Consider the following 22,911-nt stretch of genomic DNA (forward strand, 5'->3'; position numbering starts at 1 on the left):
CACTACATGTACACTTGAATGAAGACAGCAGACACCAGAATTCTACTTGCTCATCTGCAAAGGTAAAAAGGGGTTGTATGTAATAGTTCCTCCATGCCTGATCACTGCCTACTCCCTTCTTGTACTAATGCAAGCTTCTGTGAATTCTCAGTCATTTTGGCTGAAAGAGTCTCCCAATCTTTTCCTAGCTGAGATAAAGGAAGATTGCTGAAACTCTTTGAAGTGGGCTATCTTTTCTTCCTCCAAAACACCATGAGATCTTCAAAAACATTTTAAGTTCCCTACTACTACTAAGGATAATCAGTGCAATAGTCCCAAAGAACTATAGTACGAAAGTAGAGATGGTCCCAAGCCCTCAGAACTGAATACTCTGAAAGTTTGATGAGGTTCTAGAATTAATTTGAATGGGAGATGCTAACACTTCTGATCTTCCAGAGTATGCTTTTGAAGTCACAGTGGACTTTTGCAGCTAGGCCTCTACAGTCAATATAGGCTACCATCTCCTAATTTTGTGGCCCAAATGCATGATTTTGGCCACATGAGATATATTTATATTGATATCAGTCACGTGGAATTCCCATTTTTACCAGTAATACGTATTAATTTATAAGATGTTAACCATGTTTAGCTCCTAAAATTTACTTGCTTTTCTGAAACTAACATAAAATGAATTTAAAAGTTACAAGTATGTCCCTTCATTATTGAAATCTAAGTAAGTGTCCATTGGAAAGTGAACATTTTATATGATATTTCTATTTAAAACTAAGTAAGATTGAATGCACTTTTCAGATTAGCATAAAATACACCATCTACAGCTGTGCTACCATTGGCCTCAATCTTATAAAGTAGTAGGCAAGTATAAACCAAGCTCTACAGTATTGCACGAGTACTATGAGACTGCTTGTGTACATAAGGCTATATGCATCATGTTTGCAGGAACAGAGTGACAACAAATCCATACATGCTGAATCCAAGCCAGCAGGCACCTTTATGCATATAGTTAGGTCTTTGAAGCCAAAGCACATCATCCATTGTAAAAATTGATACAACACTGAAAATCAAAGCAATATTTCTGAGTGAAAACAGTGGGCCAGAGTTTGTGCTCATGAACTCTGTGTGTGTGTGTGTGTGTGTGTGTGTGTGTTTGTGTACACACACACACACGCATACAATACCTTCTCTATATATACACATACATACAATCTATTTTATCTAATATATATATTATGTGTGTATATGTATGCGTACACGCACACACACACACACATATTGTTGAGGGGTCTTCATAACTATTAAGTCAATGAGGTACCAAAGGTAGCAAACAGGATGGGGAGGTTATCAGCCAGTATTTACTTCAGTGAAAAAAACAGAAGTGTTAAGCTAAAGTCTTGTTATGGTGCTGTAACTTCTTTCCCACCATTCTGGGTTAGACTGATATACTATGCTGGGGTGGGGGTTATATTTTTGTACCAGTTCAGTAACAAACTAGCCTTTGGTGAACCTTGCCAGTTACAGATTATGGCATGTAGTGTAGCATTTTCTTACTGCAATTTTTTTTTTTACAAAAAAGGAGACTGAATAGTTCCTATAATGTTAAAATCTTTCACTCTTTTTTTTTAATATCTTGCATTCAGAAAATATTACATAGTTGGACTGATGGGCATGAAAGCTGGCTGTGCTTTAAAAGTAAGAATTAAATTGCAATTGGGCATCTTACAATAAGCACATTTCATTTGTACATTAGGTTAGTGCTTAATATGTGGATGAAAGATAGCATAAATAAATCTTTCAGTAACATTAGGAGACTATTCTTATTTTTCCACATCTGTTTGTGTTAAAATATCCCACAAATTAAGTTAGAAGCTGTTAAACTGTACTGTGCAATTTATGTGGGCTACAACTAAACTGAGCACATTTGCCACTAAGAATTAAAGGGAGACATTTAATACAGTGTGTGTGAGCAATATTGAACTGAATTTATAAGTCAAGTAAAACATTGCTTTGATATTGTTACATTATTACATAGTAAATCCAGATGTCAGTCTTAAATATTCATTGACACTATTAAGAATGAACAGTGTTTGTGGTATAAGACTATTAGTTTTACAGCTAAAGTGCTGCCTTTTTAGCACGTTCTAAATAATGACATCTGCAGACTGATACATTCATTCTGCTACTCTTGAGAAATAGCTAGGTATAGAATTATATCCTTCGATACTTTAGAAACAATACTATTAATATTGTTATTAATAATATTGGTATTAATAAAGTTTGCTGACGACACCAAACTCTGGGGTAAAGCATCCGCACCTGAAGACAGGAGGATGATCCAGGCGGATCTGGACAGACTCATGAAATGGGCGGACGAGAACCTGATGGTGTTCAACACCGAAAAATGCAAGGTTCTCCACTTTAAGAGGAAACCTGCACCATGCTTATAGGCTCGGTAGTGCTACTCTGGTTAGCTCTACACATGAAAGGGACTTGGGGGTCACGGTTGACCACAAGATGAACGTGAGCCTTCAGTGTGTTGCTGTGGCTAGTAAAGCGACCAGAAAGCTGGCTTGCATCCATAGATGCTTCTCAGGCAGATCCGGAGACGTCATTCTCCCGCTGTACTCGGCCTTGGTGAGGCTGCAGCTGGAGTACTGCGTCCAGTTTTGGGCCCCGCAATTCAAAAAGGATGTGGAGAAGCTTGAGAGGGTGCAGAGGAGAGCCACGGGCATGATCAGAGGTCAGGAAAACATGATAAGAGGCTGAGAGCCATGGGGCTATTCAGCCTGGAAAAGCACAGGCTCAGGGGTGATCTGGTGGCCACCTATAAGCTTATTAGGGGTGTTCATCAGGATCTGGGGGAACGACTGTTCACCAGAACCCTCCAAGGGATGACAAGATCAAATGGTCACAAACTCCACTGTGACCGATTCAGGCTGGACATAAGAAAGAACTTCTTCACTGTCCGAGCCCCCAAGGTTTAGACCAGACTGCCGCCGGAGGTGGTTCAAGCACCCACTTTGAACACCTTCAAAACACATTTGGATGCTTATCTTGCTGGGATCCTATGATCCCTGGTGACTTCCTGCCCCTGGGGCCGGGGGCTGGACTGGGTGATCCTCTGGGATCCCTTCCAGCCCGCCCCCCCAAAAAATATAGTAAGCGAACTTCCAACTATGTTAGAATCTTTTTTTGATTTTGTTTAAAGTTGTGTATACTATGTCATAGTTCCTTGAGCTGAAGTTGTGTTTCAGATTTTAAGAAGCTTCACATGGTATTAAAAATAGAAAAACAAACAATAAAAATAAACAAAAATCCCCAGCTGAAATCATCCACTGAAGTCTGAAGGTATATTGGTTTTGGGAAGGTTATTTATACTGACTAAATAGGTTTGGAAAATAATGGTCTGTCAGAATCATAACAAGCAAAGATTTTAACAATTGAAGGCAAACAAAACGTTCAGCTGTATAAGAAAAAGAATAGAATATACTTCCTGGAAATGTAACGTAAATCATTAACTAAAAGCATAACCTCCCCTGAAGTAGCATTTTTTGCTTAAGTTCACATTATCTCTGAAATATGAGAAGCAGGCCCTGTTGCAAGAACGCCAGGGAGCTGTTCAACGTTGGGGCTGTCAGCTGTGGAAAGGCTGTGGTCCCAGGAGGGGGATCTTTCCGGGGTTCTCGTGGAATATAGTCTGCTGGTAGGAATCAGTCATTTCCCCAGGGAGACCTGGGTACTGATAGGGTGTGCGACGTGAACGCTGATCCATTGCACCCCAATGCCCGCCTTTCCTTGTGACGCCTCTTATGGTGCAACCTCCCGAATCAGGACCTGAAATAAGTTCCTTGACAAACCCCACTCGTCAACTTGCTGGCTTTGAATTAACATGGCGAGAGTGGTCTCTGCTAAACAGGTTCAGCACCACTGTGCTCTTGCGGAGAGAGACAAACAATGTCACACGTTATTGAAGAGTGTCCCCTCTACAAACAAAGAGGTGGATTAATGACCTTGAGCTCAGTTAATGAGGCGGCTATGGCTTGGCCTTGTGGATTTGCATTTGCTAAATAAATAAAACTCAGAAATAATAGGGACTAAATGGGTTCTTCAGTTTTTTCATCCACTAAGTAGGGCCTTGGTCAGATCACAAAGACTACACTTATAAACATGCAGATTAGTCCTCACAGAAAATAATTTTGGTGGAGGGTGTAAAAATCTCATAAAATCAGGCCAGAATCAGCAGCGCCACAATCCAACACAAGTGACTTTAATCATCATATATTTCCTTCGACCTTGTCCTGAACGAGGTACCATGCCATTGTGGGATTTGGGGTTTTGACTGTAAGAATCTCCTACCTGTGCTCATTGGCATTCATTGTTCACCCTGTGCCTACTGCTGTCTTGTTCTTCAGTATGTGTGTTTGATATATCATGTACAATGCTCTGGTTGTGGTCTTTTGTTCATTGTACATTCTTCCCCAGTTTATTCAGCCTAGTGTTCTATTTTCATAAATAAAATTATGCTCATTCATCTCCACTCATAACACTATCGCAGCTCTGATTGTAGCAGAGGAGTTCAATGCCCATGGAATTTCCTAATAGAAAACTCCGCATTCTCAGACCATTTGTTACTATTAAATTCATTAAATCATGTATTGCAAACTAGGTTCATACTTTACCAGTACATATTTGGTAAAGAAACCTACCTGGAAATAATAAATTTAGGGTTGGAGAAGAATTGAAGTATCTACAATGTAGTACAGGTTAAATGCAAGCCTTTTAAGGGTCATTACTTTTTAATATATTCTCTTTTGACATACTTCACTAGGTAATGATACAGACTATTGTAGCCTTGTCAGTAAATGATGAAACAGTTCAATTACCCACTTCTTGTTTTGTGGATGCAGAGTGGATAGTGATGCATTCTTCTAAGGTGCTATGAAAATGGCTATGGTATAGTCCTAGCTATACTAAAAAATAATTTTTAGTCAATTGATAACGAGTAATGGATGGAAAACTCTGAAGGTATCTGCTGGCAGACAGGGGTCCTTTGAACTCTGCCTGTCACCGTTCTTTCTCCCCGAGCTGGGAACAGGGATCAGAGTGAGTTTTCTTTTCGTTTGCGCATTCGGTCTCAGCACAGGTATATCTTCCCTTCCAGAAAGTGCTTTTAATTGAGGGCTTCTGATTAACAGATATTTTTCTTGAAAAACGCTCCAGATTTTACCAAGGGTCAGGTACTTTCCAGAACTTTTCATAAGAGACAGTATTCCCATAGGTACACAAATACATTAATGCTTTAATCCAGTGGTGTCCAACTCACCCTGGGTCCTGGGCCATATCTGGACTCCAGCACTCTTCCTGGGCCTCAGGGCCAGCAGCTGCAGTGGGTCTGGTGGCAGAGGATCCTGGCAGCCATGGGGTAAGTGGGGCTGTTGTAGCACATCCCTCACTCAGCACCCCGCTGCCAGTGGCCATGTCCAGCAGGATCAGGGGGCCATACCCCCAACTTTCTGTAGCCTGTCAGCAGCCAAACTGAAGAGCTCTAATCTTCAGCCATCCTTTTTGACACCCCTGCTATAGTCTCTCAGCCTTCTTCTTGGTATCCCTATTCAGTTTATCGGAAGAAAAATAGGATTTTCTTTTTTTTGTTATCATGTTAGTAAAACAGCACTGTAACAATTTTACAATATGCAGCCACTATAATCTGACCAAAAGTAAGGATGGCAGCCAGGCTTGGTAGCTTATTACTCCATTCAGGACTCAAAATTTAGTATAAAATGGCAGCACAATAGAAAACTCTCTGCTATTAACATAATTTCATATTTTAAAACCCATGCCCACTAAAATCTGTAAAACCTGCAGTCATTTTTTAGCCTAAAAGAATGACTTTGAGGTATTTAAGAGGAGAGCTATTCCTTCTGAAACCATGTTTAAACATGGTGGCACATAGTAGGTCCTTCTGTATTATCTCTTCAGGTTTGTCTGACAACTTGGACCCTTGCTAACTGTATAACTATGCAGAAGTAAGATCTGCATTCTTGTTTACCTGTCCTCAAAACACTTTAGTAGTACAGCCTGTGATTATAGATGCGTTGTCTTAGCTTATCAAAGGGATCAGAATCAAAATAAGGAAAAAAATAATTCCCCACAACCAGAATTGTTCTCCTTAACCTCCAAAGGGAGGAGAGGGCATGGGTGCAAATCCTGTGAGATGTTATCTTCAGGGAAGCAGAATTACAAGAAAGTAATTTCTCTTTTAAAGATATTATCATAGGATTCTCACTCTTGGAGAGTAAGTAGCTCAAGGGATGTCTTAGAATAAAAAGCTGAACAAATTAGCACTGCAGTAAGCAAAGCAGGAACGACGGGGAAAGCCAAGCATAAAGCAAGATGAAAGGGTTTGGGTTTTTTCTTCTTTTTTTGTAGAGCAAGAAGGATAAGATAGTTTGAAAAGGCAACAAAGCAGTGTTAAACAAACAGAACGTCAAAGGGACCTTCATGGAAAACAGAATCTGTCCAAATTTGTCCTCCTAAAACATGAGAAATCCTGAGAAAGGGTGGACTCTGTGGGGAGACTGAGTTTAGACTGTCCATTTCTCAAATGGACCCACAGGTAATCAAGGCAATCACCTCTAGGTAATGAAGCTGAACTTCCATGCAAATGAGGAATTCCTGTCTCCCTGTCGCATGCTGCTGCAGAGCAGATTCACTCATTTGAACGCTGCTGCAGCAATTATGTGGAGCAACGTGGTCTGAGCCTAAAGTTTGGGAAGTTTGGATCAAGGTCGTGTTTTATGGTTGGGCAGAAACTTTTATCTCGTATATTAGAAGTTAATTATTCTTTATTTTTATTTCACACGCAGATTTTTGCTCACCCAAGGAAATAGAATCTCTGAACGGCACTTTATCGGTTCCCTTTAAGAATCAAGACAGATTCTGCCATGGAAAGATAGCACAATGCTGGGTGATAACAAGAGGATAAAACTTTGCAACTAAGCTCATTCCCATATCGCTCCCTTACGCTTTAGGCAGTTGTTGGTTTTAGGCAAATTATCATGCATAATTTCACTTTCTAGGTATGTAAACGATTTTGCACAAAGTTAGTTTGCAGTGTCTACTGTGCTGTTAGTGCTCTGTGGAATTATTGGTATGCAGATTTAGACAGAAGTCACATTTTATCACAAGCAACATTTTTCTGTAGTATAAAAATAAAGTTAATGAGATGTAGACTCAGTGTCAAAGTAAGTAAAATAAAAATAACATCAGCAAATTAGAAACAGTCTGTAAAAAGCTAATTAGAAATTTGAGGACTAGATTCTCAGGTCAAGTCAGTGAAGTTCTACCCTCGTACACCAGCTGAAGATGTGTTATCAGATCACCAGAAAACTTCAAGATGTGATTAAGGGCTTTATTTGATACTGATAGCCACACAAAGTGGGGGACAGTTTTGGCACTTCAGACAGACTCTTAAGAAACATCATGCATCGGTCGTGCAGTACCACTGTGTGAGCATGGGCAGAATATGGGAACTGTGTGTGTAAGCAGCCAGGAAACAAGTGGTAGCAAGACAAAGCAATGGAAAAGATGGCCTTGAAGGGTGTACTACTACATAGCTCCTACCATTTTCCTGCCTGTCATCTGCAGAAGGAGCTTTATCAGAGCATACATGATTTATTGCACTGTATGTACTTGGGTCTTTATGGAGCCACCTTTTGATCATAACTGCTTTATGAAAGAAAGAGTTTTTCTCTCTGCAGACCCAAACACATTATGGGAGTGAATAAAGAGACAGACCTAGTTGCCAATGTTCAGAAGCAAGACTTGAATTTGAAGTATTCATTTCGGCATGAAGGTGATGGTTTGTCCAGTGGCCATCATAATTCCTCAAAAGTGTGTCTTTAATTCGCAATAGCTATAACCAGCCAAGTGGCACTTCACTGTGAGAGTACCCTAAAGTTTCTCACTTGTGGGATCAACTATATCATTAAAGTACTTCCTACGCTCTTTTAATGTTCTGCTCTGCAGGGCAGAGGGGTACCTGTTACTCAGGGCTGGGAAACTACAGAACGGACAATGGTAATGCATTGGACATTAAGTGGACATTAAGCAAAATAAGGCAAAAGGTGTTTGATTAAATATTGGGAAGGTTGGGTAAGGTCCCATGACTGAAAATGCTGTGTCCAAAATTTTAGAAGCTGCTAACACTTGGATATCAGGATATAGGATTTACTGAGACTAATTATTACATGAAAGGGCCTTAGTAGATTGTGAGAGCTCTGGACTGTTGACTTCAGTGATTTAATTTACTGAGGTCTCCAATTTTCTAATATGCTTAGAAATGCTTTTCTGTTATATACAAACTAATATTATAGTATAAACCTTCATAGCGCTATAGAATTCTGCCTTGATAAAAGATCAATGAAATTAAAAGGATTAAAGCAAAGCCTTGACAGCTCTGCTTACCACAGCATAATGTGTTAGGCCATGGACAAAGAATGGTTTAACCCATACAAAGAGAGAGCCCGGGTCCTAAAAGGCAATATAGATGTGATGCAACCCCTAAAATCGATATAGCAACACCACAAAAATGGGCTTTTTATTCCCAGATGAATTGGGCAAATTCATTGTGCTTTTAAGAGCCATGACTTCATTTTTTGCTTATAGGTCTTTTCTCCCCGAGTCAGCTAGTTGGTATACTAACTGCCTTCCCACACTGCTTTGCACCTTCTCCAAACAGTCTGCTCTGGCTACCTTTCTGAGCTCTACTTGTCTGAGGCCATGGGAATCCAATGTCACTTTCCACTTGAAATCCTGGCATATGGCTAGCTACTGCCCCTTTCTGATCAGACATGCCAGAGAGTGAGATTTTAGGTTGCTTACAGATGTGGCAGGGCGGGGAGGTGGGGAGAGGAACAGCACATGCCCACAAGAAGCATGACATTAGTTTGACCCAACTTGCCCAATGTCTGTATAGATCACATGCTTCAGCAGGGTGTTTTGTTGCTTTTATCGACTAGCTGAGTCAATCAGCTAGTCGATAGAAGTGCCAAAAAGCCCCGCTGAAGCGCGCGATCTATGCAGACACTGGGGAGCCAGTCAAACTAATGTTCTTCCTCTTCCGGGAAGGCACTGTTTCGTTTTTGTTTTTTTATTTGGGGTTTTGGTTTTGGGGTTTTTTTGTTTGGGGTGGGGGGAGGGAGGGTCACATCTGTCAGTGGTCTTAGAGACCTGTCTTGCACCTTCATCTCTACAACCTCACAACCTCTTTGAACCACTGAGTGGTGTGGATGTATTCTTCCTTTTTGCACTTTAGGGAGAGGCAAAGGTCTAGTACAGGCTTGTCAACATGCGACCCACGGGCCACCATGCAGCGCTCCATGCTGTTTTCTGAGGCCCGAGGTGCTGCGATGGGAAACGAAAGTAAACACTGCACTTTCGTTTCGGGGGGCTGGAGGGAGTGATGTGATACCGCTTCCTGTGAGGTCTTTGAATATGGCTCGCCAGCCCACTAGGTGATAAAAAGTTCATGATCCAGCCCCACATTCAAAAAGGTTGGACACCCCTGGTCTAGTGGCTGCAGATGCATACAGGTTTGGTCCTCCAGATAGCTGCAAGTCATTATCAGCAATTACAAGGAGACATGCCACATCAGTCACTGCTCTTGCTCTATTTGTGCCTCAACTCCTTACTAAAAAGAGCTGGATGGGATCTTGTCTGCTGATGCCAGGATCACACTACACTTTACAATAGGTTTTGGTACTCACTCACCACAGGAAATTGAGAGGGACTCTGAGATCCAGGATGTCTTTGTCCTCAGAGAGCTTGTGTGTTTACCCATGTTTCAGAGTAGACCATGCTGTCCCTGCCTTGCTTGTCAGCTGCCACCACCAACTTTGCTCTCATGAGCAGTAAAGATTTGGCACATGGAAGTAACTGTGCTGAGGGAGCTTGGGTGGCAGAGCATGACAGTGAATCGGGACAGTCAGTAAGGAGCAACGTACAGCAGGTGGCTGTGGCCATCACAAGGGAGACTCTGGACCTGATGAGAAGCAAAATCCAGTTCAAACCATAAAAGCAGTGCGCTATGCTAGATGGTATGATCAAGGAGTTGGCATTTCTGCAATCCTTGCTTGGCCCTTGCTTGGATCATCTTCCAGCTGACTTGATCCAGTCCTAGTAGGGACTGCTACAGTTGCTCAAAAACACCTCTGTCTGGGACAAGTCATAGATTTGAGGTTGCACAGTGAACACGGCTTCTCTGGGGCAGACAGGAAAGGGGCTTTCCATTCCACTGGCTTGATGCCCTGCCATTCTGGCCCTCAAGGATCCCTAACTGGTAATGGGCCAAGACGTTTCTCTCTACGGCTCTGGGCCTTATCCAACATTAAACGCCTGAAGGACCCCACAAATTTGCACGACTCTTTTTTTCTGCACTGACATATAGTTTGTTTCCCCCATTCACATTTACCCCCTGCTGTTTATTACCTTTTTACCTCCCCGTTTTAAAGTCTGTCCCAGCTTGCACTGCTTAGATTTGGGCCTCTTCAAAAAACAAACTTCTTTTTTTGGTGGTTCAGTAGTTTCATTATACATTTCATCCAGCACCTAGAAAACCAAGTGGTTCTTATTCAGTGACTTAAAACTCATGAGACCAGCAGGCCAAATACACTTAACAGGCAATTAAGGGACCTGTCCACCCAGAAAATGCAAATTTCAGGATAAATACAAATAGCATCCTTGTGAAAAGGGGAGAGGAAAACCAAAACAATAACCCGCACCCTCTGCTTACCTTAGTGAAAGTGGTGTACGGGAGCTGCGAACCAGGACCAGTATGGTGTTTCCAGAGCAGCCTCACACTCCGGATTGGCAGAAAGGAAGCTGCTAGGGGTACTTTTGGCTCTGGCGAGGGACCTAGGGGAGAAGCCTGCGGTGTGCCAGGGAGGCAGACTCTGGAGTGACCTCCTCAGGGGGAGCAACAAACAGGCAGAGAAGAGCCAGCTGGTGAACCAGCTCGGGATGGCATGTGAAGGAGCTCCAGTTCCCCAGCGCAGTCTGTGGGAGACACCAAAGCGCATAATGATAACTCCAGCGAAGTAGACTGCCCAGAGATGGGAGCTAGATCAGGGGTGATCAAGAAGGCTGTGGAGATGGTGAGGGGCCCAGGCTCTTGGGCATTTCCCATGCAGGACCCTAGCCCTCTGCTGAGGTGAACGCCTGGCACAGGGTTGGATTGCAGGACTTTTGATATTTTGGGAAGAGAGCCTGTGGGCTGGAGGTTCTCCTTGGGTGGCGAAGATCAAGGTAGGGAATTAGACTGATGCTAAATGAGCTCTACAAGAGAGAGATCGCCTCTAAAAAGAGATTGAAGATTATAGCAGCGCTTGCTGCCATTTTTCTGTTATAGTTTTGTGAAGATTGAGTTACGTATTGCCCCGGGGGTCACCCATCCAGGGAAAGGACCCTCAACCAGGGCAGGTCCGAGCATCTATGGCCTGGTACGACTCTAGAAGAGGGAGAGCTGGGTCAGGAATTGGCTTTGGGCCAGGCTACTGCCGAGGGCTGCTGTTTGACCTGTTCCAATGGGGCAACATCAATAGGCCCTGGCACAGATCATTGTTCAGAGGTAGGAAGTGGTTAGGGTGGGGTGAAGGGGAGGTTTGGAGCCCCATGAAGAAGCCCGGGTTGTTGACAGTGGGAAGGTCACTTGATGGGGAAATGTCTCCCAGTACTGTAACATCAAAGTTTTGGCAGGCAAGAGAAAACATCTAGCAGGAGACCAGAGTGATGCATTCCTGGCCCCCGCCCTGCCACTGCTGGTGGGCTGAGGGTCAGCTAGGAAGGGTCTTAGGCCTTACAATACCTGTAGGCGGCACAATCCCTATAGAAGTATAGCAAAAGTACTAGTGCAACCAAAAAGCTTGCCAGCCTCTGCCCAAACAAGCTAGCAGCTGTATTCTTGCATGAGTGCACAGGAAGGGCCTCACATGGAGCCTGTCGATCACACCCACCTCAGTGGTCCCCAGCACGGAAGGGATACATGTCAGTTTGCAGGTGTGAAACAGGGCGCAGGTGTCAGGTTTTATTGTCGTACAAATTGGGTTTAAGTCCACAAAGGGTTAATAAAACATTATTTCGAAACTTTTTACGGGTGGGGGGTGGTGAACAGATTTTCACTGGCGGCAGCAACAGCACATGCAAATATACGCCACTTTGCAGGAAGGTATCTAGGGACCGGGAGGGTTTCACATTAGTAGCACCACTGTTCTTTGTCATGCATCTGGCAGCAACTTTTCTGGCTTTTGTTAGCTTCTTGTTAATGAAGCTGTTACTGTAACCTTTAAAAGGAAATGACAGTGTCTTGATGCCTCCTCTGAGAAATGCCTTTGCTCTCTCCCTCATATTTTTTTTCCTTTCAATATTGTTCCTGCCTCAGATGCTTTGGAGGCCTTTGGAGGTGAGCAGTGGGAGCAAGTTGTTTACTGTGCCTTCAAGGCAACTGTACTGGCATCAGGGCAATGCTTCCAACTCTTGTTGGGCAGCAACAGAACCAATAAATAACGGGGCAGTGATTATACCCACACAACAGTCTTCTTTTACAGCACCTATTAAGAGCTTCATTCGCTTTACAGTCTAGGCTGACGGCTTCAAACTCACTACCAGCCCCTCTGCCTTCAACAGCCATAAAACCTTCTCTCCAGGTGTCTGTGTCGTTATTGCTTCACTGGCAGTCTGCATTAAAACTTTTCCCAAGTCTAATTTACAAATACATTAATGCGGTAGTAGAAATCTGTTAACCGTATTTCATGGAAGATGTTTGTTGCTTGGTGGTTTTGAAGAGGGCTTGACTGAATTATTCTCTGTTCTGATTTGAAGTGCAGGATGTTTATTCTTATAACGTGTCTGTTCCTTTCACAGGTATTTTCCTAAATGGGATTTACAGCTGATGAAATCAGATGGTTTCTCTGCTGTAACTCAATGTCAGCCTGATTTATTTGTTCTGTACCCGAAAAATAAAAAAGTTGCGCCTATGACAAATTACATGAGTGTTGCTTCATTTTTTTTAACCGCTGCAGCACTGAAGAATTTACATATACGTTCAGATCTTGATTCTTTATTTCAGAAGAGTATTTTAAATCAATTCATATGTTACAATACAAATTTACAGACAGACTGAACTTACTACATGACTGGTTGCGTGATGCAGTAATGCTGTTAAGTAGAGTATCACACTGCCCTGATCGATGTTTTCAAGTAATGGCGCTACGGATTTGCTGGTTCTCACCGATTTGTTTTCTTTCCAGAAATGCCGGGCAGCCCACACAACCAGTTCACGTTTCGACCACTCCCGCCCCCGCCCCCACCACCACATGCGTGCACCTGCAGCAGAAAACCACCTCCAACAGCGGATTCTCTCCAGAGAAGATCAATGACAACTCGCAGCCAGCCCAGTCCAGCTGCTCCGACCCCCCCAGCCGGTACACAGGATTCTGTGCATCTGCACAACAGCTGGGTCTTGAATAGTAATATACCACTGGAGACCAGGTATAACAACTCGCTCTGCAAACTTCGTGTAGAAGTTGGGGAAGGGGTTAAAAGGGTATGGGATGAAATAAGCAAACGCTAGGATTGAAAGGAATGATCCCCTTTGTAATTCAGGCACACGCAAAACTTGTTTTATGAGAATCTAGTGTTGTTGGCATTATCATGTATTTACCTCTAGATCACTAAGGCTTATAAAAGCCCACATTTTGAAAAACGCTGGGGGTAATTGACTGCTCAAGAAGTATGTACTGCATGCCTGTTTTTGACTTTCATGCAAACATCTTTGCGCCCATGCAGCTCCATCTTGTGGGCTCCTAAGAGACATTTCACAATATCAGCGAAACTCGGCAGGTAAGAGAAGTCATTGCACTCCAGAGCTTCTAAAGTCACTCAGACTTTGGTCTTCGGGAAGCAATTCCCAAGGAATTCATTATTCTCTGTTCAGCTGCACATGTAAACCTCCAGAATAGCCTCACAGGTGCATGTACAAAAGAAGGCCAAAATGGTTTGTGGTTTCAGAAATGATTACAGAAACAATACAGCATGGATAGTGCAAGACTTAGTCCTGAAGAAAAAAAGAAAATGCTGTAGTAAGGGTTCAGGCCTTAGACAATTTATCTACATAACCTACCCTGAAAACTGATAAGCGTGCAAATAAAATAAATCTTTGATTCAGAAAGGATCTGCAATGTAAAGGGCCTTCATTCAGCCATCAGATACTTGGGCACGGCTTTCTCTGACTTGTTGGCCCAAAGCTTTCTGTTTCATGTGAACAATAGCTAATTTTATGGCCATTAGTTAGATGTGTGCCCACAGACAGACCTCTTGAGTAAATTATGTCTAAAATTTTGCCCAACCTTTTCCTTCCCTGAGAAAACATTGTGGGTTTGACACGGGGTATTTTCAGCTGCGGTTTGCTTTGACTCTTCAATTTTATCTCAGAAGACAGAAAGTGTACCCCATAATTAAAACTGTTGCACTGAGTTTACCTAGATCCGACCCTAAAATTGTAATATAACGTGTACAAAAAATGGTTTCCTTTCATAAGTGCAGAAGCACCTTTCTGTATTTTCAACAGTTTAGCTATTAACTCATGGCAATAACTGGTTTTCCTGCAATGAGATGAGATTGTTTCGGCCGTATTCATAAAAAGCAAAATACTTTTTTAAACAGGCTGCTAAAATACCAGTGTCACTTTGAATAAGTCACTCGCCTCTGAAAGGGCATAAATTAGAACTGAGAGGAGAGGCTCATTAATTGCTTTCATAGTCTCTTTCTGAGTTAAGATGTTGGCATGTTACTTGCTTAAGAAATCTGTCGTGCTTAATTCCAGATAAAGAATCAAGAAGTAAAACTTCTTTTGAAATCAGATGAATTCACAAGTTTAGTTTTTGGTCATAATATGATCATTCTTTTTGTAAATAGTACAGCATACCCATGGTTTTCTGATGCTCCTATTGAATTTCACAATTAACCACATTTTTTCCATATTTCATAATACAAGCTTTTACATAAGGACTAAGCCCAAGGAAGGCATGCTTATTTGGGGGCAACTCAGTAGAATACAGCTGAGAACGAATTGCAGAGAGTAGTTAAACCACGAAATATGTATTTTTCAAGTACCTGCAGTATATACAAGTAAATTTCCATTCTCGTTCTATTACTTCACAAATTAATATTAAAAATCAGTAATATAAACCAGTGATATATAGTTGGTATCAGAATTTCTGATTAAATGCATTTCCATAAAGAAAGGTCCCCATTGGTTCCCTTGAAGTAGTGATTAGTACTTTAAGAAGCCAATCCAGTTGTGAGCATACTAAGAACTTTTCCATTGAATTTAATGGGACATTCTTTCAGGTCTTAGGCGGTATTGCTTCATCATATTTCATTTTTTCTTTTTCAGACCTTTCTGTTATGGAAAATAATTTAATTATACTTCTTGTTCAGCTCTTTTCATTTTGCTGACTCTGATTCTACAAACTTCCTGTTGACTATAGCCAACCATGAAGGCAGCTCTGTAGTCTAATTGAAAGTAATTGGTTACTGATGACAGCACTATGCTTGGAGTTAGTGGTTCAAGGTTGATGAGAATAAGTGGATTTGTTTTCCTTGAATGACAAAGGGCCTTGTTACCCATTAGTTTTAGGCAGCTCTTGGAGCTCTTAACCGCTGCATTATCCACAGATTATCACTTCAAACTAGTTTTGAACACACTTTAGGGAGCTTAAAGTTATCCCACTCCAGGGCTGGTTTATCTCTAATTCGTGTTACCCAGCTCATGCTCCATTAATGTGTGGCCATTCCCCTCAGATGAGCTGCCCAAGTTGCAGTCCTCCAGCATCCCAGGATATAGTGTCCCCTCTTCCACCCTCCTGTTCTGTGTGGGCAAACTTTCCACCCCCTGAACTCTACTGCCCAGGGGGCAGTTATGGCACCAAGCTAACTCCCTTTCCTGCCCCAGGGGCGTAATCCCTTGCATAGAGCCAGTCTCAGGGCACAGATAAGTCTGGGAGTGCGGTGTAGGACAGGCTTGGAGGGAACAAGGTAGGGGGCCAGATTGGATCCGAATGAGCTGGGGCTTCCGTCTTAAGGCAGGGGCACTAGCTCCGCCAAAAGTGCCTTCCCTCACTGCTACCACCGCCGAGCCACCCCAGGAAGCATGACCAGCATTCTCCACACCCTGATCCCAAATCCCAATTTATTAAAACATGACATTTTTTCTTTAATTTCCTTCCTCTTTATTTCTTTTAATTTTTTTTTTTTTTTTTTACTTCTTTATATTTTATCCTTCAGTGGCTGGCTTCCTTCATTTCCCCACTCTTCCCCCACCTGTTTCCTTCTACCACCCATCCTCATCCCATTAACTCTCTGCCTCTCAGCTTCTTGTCTCCCCACCACGCCCTTTCCAACCCATGTCTCACACATCCCCACCTAGACCAGGGGATAGAAACCCATCCTGGTTCACCAGCCCTGTAGTATCAACTCATTGCTGTTGCTCCTAGTCAGGCACCTACTCACCAGCCCTCGAAAGGCGAGTCATAGCTGTACGGGTGGGGGACAGTCAGAGAAGGTTTTTAGGTGTGACTGCTCCAAACTCAAGCTACCACTAACACCAGTCAGCAACTGAGCAGCTCAAAATGCAGCGTGTAACAAGGCCTGAAGTCTGGGAGCTTTCTGCAATCATATTCCTGAGCTAAAATGTTTTTAGTGACTATCCTGGTTGACCTCCAGTAGCTTCTGAGAGCTGTCTCTGATCTCTTATGAAATTGGGTACACGCCTATATAATGGTTAGGTATAATCTCACACCTATTCTTTTGACTGAATATGGGAGTTATTTGGGGACAATAATATGGTCCAGGAATGAAAGTAGCAGATAGAAAGTCTATAGCATGTAGACCAGCCTTAGAGAAAAGAGGTGTTAATGACTTGCTTTTCCACCTTCACTGGGGTGATTAGAAGATTAATTACCATTATAGCTGAGTTTTCTCTCTACCCACAGCTCAGATAAAAATAATTGTGCAGAAGGAAATCAAACATGGTAATGGCCAGGTGTTCTTGTGCTAAACCTTTGATCATCCCGAAATCTACCTAATAATATGTGTAAGCAGAATTTATTTTTTATTCAGAACATTTGCATTCAAATAGTAGATTAGGTTATAAATGTAATAACTAGGCAAAAATCAGAATGCATATGATCAGCACTTTTCTCCAACCATATCTCATGTTAAGTCATAAACAGCACCATAATTTACAAAATTTAGCAATGACCATATAGATTTAGAGACTTTTTTCCAGAAACAAAAGCACTTCCTAGAACTACTCCTGTGTCCTACAAATTCTGTTTCCTACTGACGGTCAGAAATGAAGAAGGTTTCTATGCTAGTGGTTCTCAATCTTTTTTCAACTCAAGACACCCATTGGAATATGTCAGCTTTAAGTTTTCACTCTTTTTACTAAGAAAATATACTGGAGCAATTGTTCTGTTTTAAAGAACTCAGAAAGACCACAAGAGGTCAGAATGTTTTTAATACTATGGGTTCCTATTTGAAATCTCTATTTATCTTGTGAACCATATTTGAACACCTAACAGCACTAACATTGGATGGCACCCCACAGCACCCTCAAAAGGATGTCCAGGCACCCAGAGTGGCTCAACAGCGCCCTGGTTGAGCATCACTGTTCTAAGCCTCCTCCTGGTAGATGTGTAATATATCACATGAACATGAAAAAAAGATCCACAGCTCCAAAAATAAATTCAAGATATTGTGGTTAGAAATGTTCTTTTCTGTCATTAGACTCTGAAGAGTTTTTTACATTGAAAAGGATAGATTTAAAGGAGTAGACAATGAGGCACTACATCTTAGAAATTTCCCGATGGTGGTCTACCTCATATTTATTATTTTATTATAACTAAGTCAAACAGAAATGCCACTGCTAAGTCTTGCTTCTATGTTAAGATCACCAAATGATTTACAAATATAAATAACTCGTCTTCCCTTGCCAAGGCACAAACTGTTACTCGTTTTCTGTGGGCAGAGAGGCAAAGTGGCTTGTTGAAAGGTACGTCCAAGCAACGCAAGGCAGAAACATGCAGAGATTCTGTAAGATGGCTTTGCTCAGGCTGTCTGCAAAACCAGAACCAGGATAGCCGTGTTAGCACTGTATTGTGCCTAGGCTAATAAACCCGGCAGCGTTAGTCTGAGGCCTTTGACATGCTAACCTGGCTATGCTGCCTCCACCCAGAGCTAGCAGGAAACATAAGTGAAAAGAGGAATCGGGAACATCTCAGCAGGAGAAGGCATAACAACTGCTAGGTGACAAAGAAATAGGAGCAAGTGTGTGTCCAGCAGATTGGACTGCCAATTGAGTGAGGTTCAAGTATCCAGGATTATAATATGGTCGCACCTGCGTGTGCACCATGTCCTCACATAGTCGCATACAAAACTGAAAACAATTTATTCACTGTTAAAATGACATATGAACATGCAGTAATTTCCTTGCAATGCTGAGAGAGTACTTTGCAACTGTTACCAGCCTAAGACTGAAATGATCTTTCACCACAAAAAAACACAGGAACCACTGATGCTCTTTTTTAGCAGAATAATATTATAGGTCTCTTCCATAAATTGATTTTTTTCTCCCCCAGGATAAAGTACTCACAACCTATTGCCTATTCCCTTCCTTTCCACTAAAATAATTACGTTTTTCAGGTTTCATAGATACTTTCCTCTAATCTTTCAAATCTTATGATTTACAGTGCCATATATTGTCATTATCTCTGACAGCCCCATCTCAACGTAGCTTATTGCTTTTTATGGGGTACATTTTAAACTCAGACAACTCAGTAAAGCATGTTTTTCATCTTTTCCATGCCCTGTTAGTTGACTCAATATTTTTATATAAGTATTCCACTTCTGTTTTGTTTTTCTGGTGCTTTGGTATAACTTTTTCAGTCAGCTCCAAAGAAAAAGGGGAAAAAATGACACTTTAAAATGTGGATTCTAACTGTAACACTTATCTTGGTCATCTCCATATTATGTTATTGTACTCTTTTCATGGATAAACCAAATAGATTACACTTTTGGATGGGCTTTTTTTAAGTATAACTTAGCATTTATTTTATCCAAGGGTCTAGACTGACATTAATCTGTAACCTTCCTGTTCTGTTACTCAGAGTATCAAATGCTGCTTTATTCTGATTTCCTCCACAGTGTTTATTTTCATTTTGTTTTTTGTACTTAAGCATTTTCACACATTTGCCTGTTTTCCTGTTTTTTCTCCCAATCAAATGTCTTATCTCGTTCCCCTAACCCTGTTAGCCCATGTTGGTGCTAGGGTTTGTCGCTTGCTGAATGGCACTGAAATCTTCCCTTTCGTAAAAGTGATGCTCCAAATACTGTGCCGATTTCAGCATGAATTAAACAACCTTGTTACCCTGATAATAACAGAGGAGATAGTGAAGTACCTGACTGTGAACCTGAGCTTCAGATTCGAAGAAGCCATGTAGTGTGGATATGGTTTTAATGTCTAAAAAATGTAGGGGAAATTAAAATCTAAGTGGGACGGTTCAATCTCCATAGCATTAATATCAGAAGGAAGTAACGCTCAGTACATTTTTTAGGATCCTTGGATTTCCATTTTTCTGTGGACACCATCTTGGAAACTATGCAGTCTAATGTCAGTAGAAATCATACGATTATCACTAACCAAGACATTTAGCCATTACTAGTATGCTACCTTGTTCTTATGTAAGCACTCCATAAGCAAAATCAATTTGCCTGTGCAACACTTGCATACGCAGCCTTCCAGACTCCAGAAAAGTGCATATGCTTTGGTCAGGCTGTGTCCCTGTAATGCTAAAGGATGAAATCGAGAAAAATCTCTCCCAGCTTGAGAAGGCAAAATAACCGAAGTGGTGGGAATCTGTTGTCCCTTTTCATCTGCGATGCCCTCAACGACTATAGTTGCCAAATTCAGGGGTCACTTTCTATGCTCTCCCGTCTACTGCAGTGAACAGGGAAGGGGAAGAATATTTAGCCCGTTGGAGACCCATCTCTCCTTTTGTCCGAGGTCTCTTCTTGAGCTCTGCCAACATGACAGCAATTTAAAAAATTCTTCTGTGTCTGACTAGCTGTCGGAATAGCATCGTTATCACCAGGATGTCCTCAGTTCATTGTCTCCTCCATTATCATTGCCATGCATCTTTGGGGTAGAAGTAAAGAAGCAGATTTGGATGACTGGGTAAGGTGAAAATCAACATTACAGAACCTTTTCCACAGCAAATAAAACCTCCACAACTCCATAGGCAGGGAAGCATGTGACGCTCGTAAACCAGCAGGTAGGGAGACAATTACTGTCTGGCCAGCGTCCTTCATCAGTAACTTATTTGTGAAGGAAGCCTATGTCTGAGTTAATATTAACTTACCCTTTAATGTAGTGTGATTTTTATTTCTTATGATCTTTCTTTTACATCGTATTGTTCAGTATCTGTTACTCTGACGTGTCTCTTGTATTTTGTCATTTTCTGTCTAATTAAACAGTAAATCTAACCCCTCTAGAGACGGATCATATTTTAAAAAGATATGTGGCAAGGGTTAGAAATTCAGTTGGAAAGCCCCATGTGCTTTCTTTGCAAAAAATAAAAGATCTGAAAATATTTCAAATTTCCGTATTGTAAAAAATATTGAAAGCTGTAAATATCACCACCAACTTAAGCTAAAAAGCTATAAATATGACCCTAAATTTAATAATGCAGGAAGTAAAAGCCATTTATGGAAATAAAAATATAAAAAATTGTCAGCTACAATGTGATACAATTTTAATGTTTCCAGCTATGGAGCTTGAGGTTTCTTCTTCTCTTGAATAATTTAGAATTCAGTCACGATGGACAATAAACATTTTAAATTGTTCGGGTACCCCACAGCAGCTTTTTCTTTGAGAGAGGGTCAAATTTCATCTCCACTGGAACAGCAAAATAAATATTTTGGACGTATAGACATTTTAATCCTGTCTCACTGATAGTTTGAAACATCAGACTCTAGGTTCCATCTGCTCATTAACTTGTATAATGGAATAGCATATAACACAATAAATGAGAGTTGAAATATATGTGCTTATTCTATAATAATTCCATAGTAACTGTCAGTATGCCTGGTACCCTTCCGTAAAAAAAAAAACAAGTTCCGTTTAATAGAAGTCAAATAACATGTAGTTTTAGAAGGAAAAAGATGACCTCAGAATTGAGAATGGGCTTATTTGGTTTGAAAAATAGGAAATATCTATATCAAGCCCACAGACTAATAGTAAATAGGAATTTTTGCCAAAGTCTACTCGAGTAGGAGTTGCTTAGTACATTAGGATGATTTGGAAGCTGTTTCCAAGAAATGGATAAAACCCTGAAATCCTACTCCTAGGCAAAGTACTTTAGAAAATGAAATAATATTTAGGATGTGTACTGTGTTATATGCCTTACCAATATAATCATTTGAAATGAATATTAGCATCAGTTAACTCACAGCATGACTGTTGTTTGTGGATATTTCTTGATACCTTCTGTTGAAGACAATGAAAAGATTTAACTGACTTCAGTGAAAATTGAATTGCCAATTTAACCAGTGTCAGAGCTGGGAATTTAGAAATTTGTTCGGTTTTGTTTTGGGATTTTACCAAATCGCCCTCATTCTGAATCTACAAAACCATTGCTAAGCAACTTATTGAGGAAGTTCAGGTTGTTGCTTACCAGTTATTGATTACCAGAGATCCTTGTTTTCCGTGATAAAAAAAAATTGCAAATCCTCTGATAAAAACCCCAAAGTCCGCAATTGAAATGGAACACCACTCTGTGTGTGTGTATCCATTGAACACAATGCTTTATTGATATATTTACAATTTTAAAGCAATTTGGAAGCCTACCAGTGGCTCAGTCACTATAGTAAAATAAATTCTAAGTACCAGTAAATTTTGGTATTTGATTTGGGGTATTTTAATGTGGAAAATCAGAGCTCCCCCTGCACCCTTAGCTCACCAGGATGCTGGTCCAGGTCCCTCCCTTCCTCCCCACCCACAGCCCCCTTATCCCCCCCAGTCCTACCGGAGGGGACCCCCAGCTGCCAGCAGTATGGGGCTAGGGACCCGGGTCCGCAGCCCTCTGCCCTCCACAGCAGTGCCCAAGCCCCAGCTGGCACCCGCAGGAGGTGGTGGCTGCTGCAGCCCAAGTGAGGAGCCTGGTGCCCTCTCTCCCACAGGTGGCAGAGCCAGACTGGAGCCCATGAGGAGTGGCGGGTGTAGGCTGCCCACTGCGGGCTCAGGCTCCCTGCCCTGCTGCCCTCCCCTGTGGCCTCCACAGTCCAGCGGGTGGGACCTGGCATGGCATGGCAGGGCAGAGCAGGGCCAGGCGGGGAAGTTTCTTGATGCTGTGAGCTCCACACTGCCTTGGTGATGTGTCCCCTGCCCGTCCTGGAGCAATGAGGGGCACAGTCCTGTGCCACTCTCCCTGCTGCTGCAGGACAAGCAGGGGGCACCTCGCCAGGGCAGCACGGAGCTCACAGCAGTGGCATGAGCCTTCCCACCCAGCCCCACTCTGCCGTCCCACACTGGGTCCCACCCGTCTGGTTGTGGAGGCCCCAGGGGAGACCAGCATGGCAGAGAGCCTGAGCTTGCAGCAGGTAGCCTGCACCTGCCCCTTGCACAGATCTTGGGGGCACAGGTCCCTCTTGCCCCCCTGAAAGTGCATACAGCAGCGGGGAGCTTCCCCACCCCACCCCCGTGTAGGGAGCCAGCAACGCCCCCACCCTGCGCACAGACCTGGGAGGCATGTGCCCCTCCATCCCTTGAAGTGTATATGGTGACAGATAGCCAGCCCCACCCCC

At 42.2% G+C, this 22,911-nt stretch overlaps 1 protein-coding gene across 2 annotated transcripts in view; it reads left to right on the forward strand.

Annotated features, from left to right (window-relative positions):
* TENM1 (teneurin transmembrane protein 1) overlaps positions 1 to 22,911 on the forward strand; it is a 503,051-nt gene that overhangs the window by 264,408 nt on the left and 215,732 nt on the right. The window contains exon 4 of one of the 2 annotated variants that reach the window (XM_019540172.1): positions 13,299 to 13,539. In XM_019540172.1, the coding sequence (XP_019395717.1) occupies positions 13,299 to 13,539 (241 nt within the window). Of the gene's footprint in view, positions 1 to 13,298; positions 13,540 to 22,911 lie in introns of those variants that run through there. The other variant, XM_019540173.1, reaches the window with a different exon arrangement.

This window comes from Crocodylus porosus, unplaced genomic scaffold (genome assembly GCF_001723895.1).
Source record: "Crocodylus porosus isolate Cpor-Errol unplaced genomic scaffold, CroPor_comp1, whole genome shotgun sequence".
Classification (NCBI taxonomy): Eukaryota; Metazoa; Chordata; order Crocodylia; family Crocodylidae; genus Crocodylus; species Crocodylus porosus.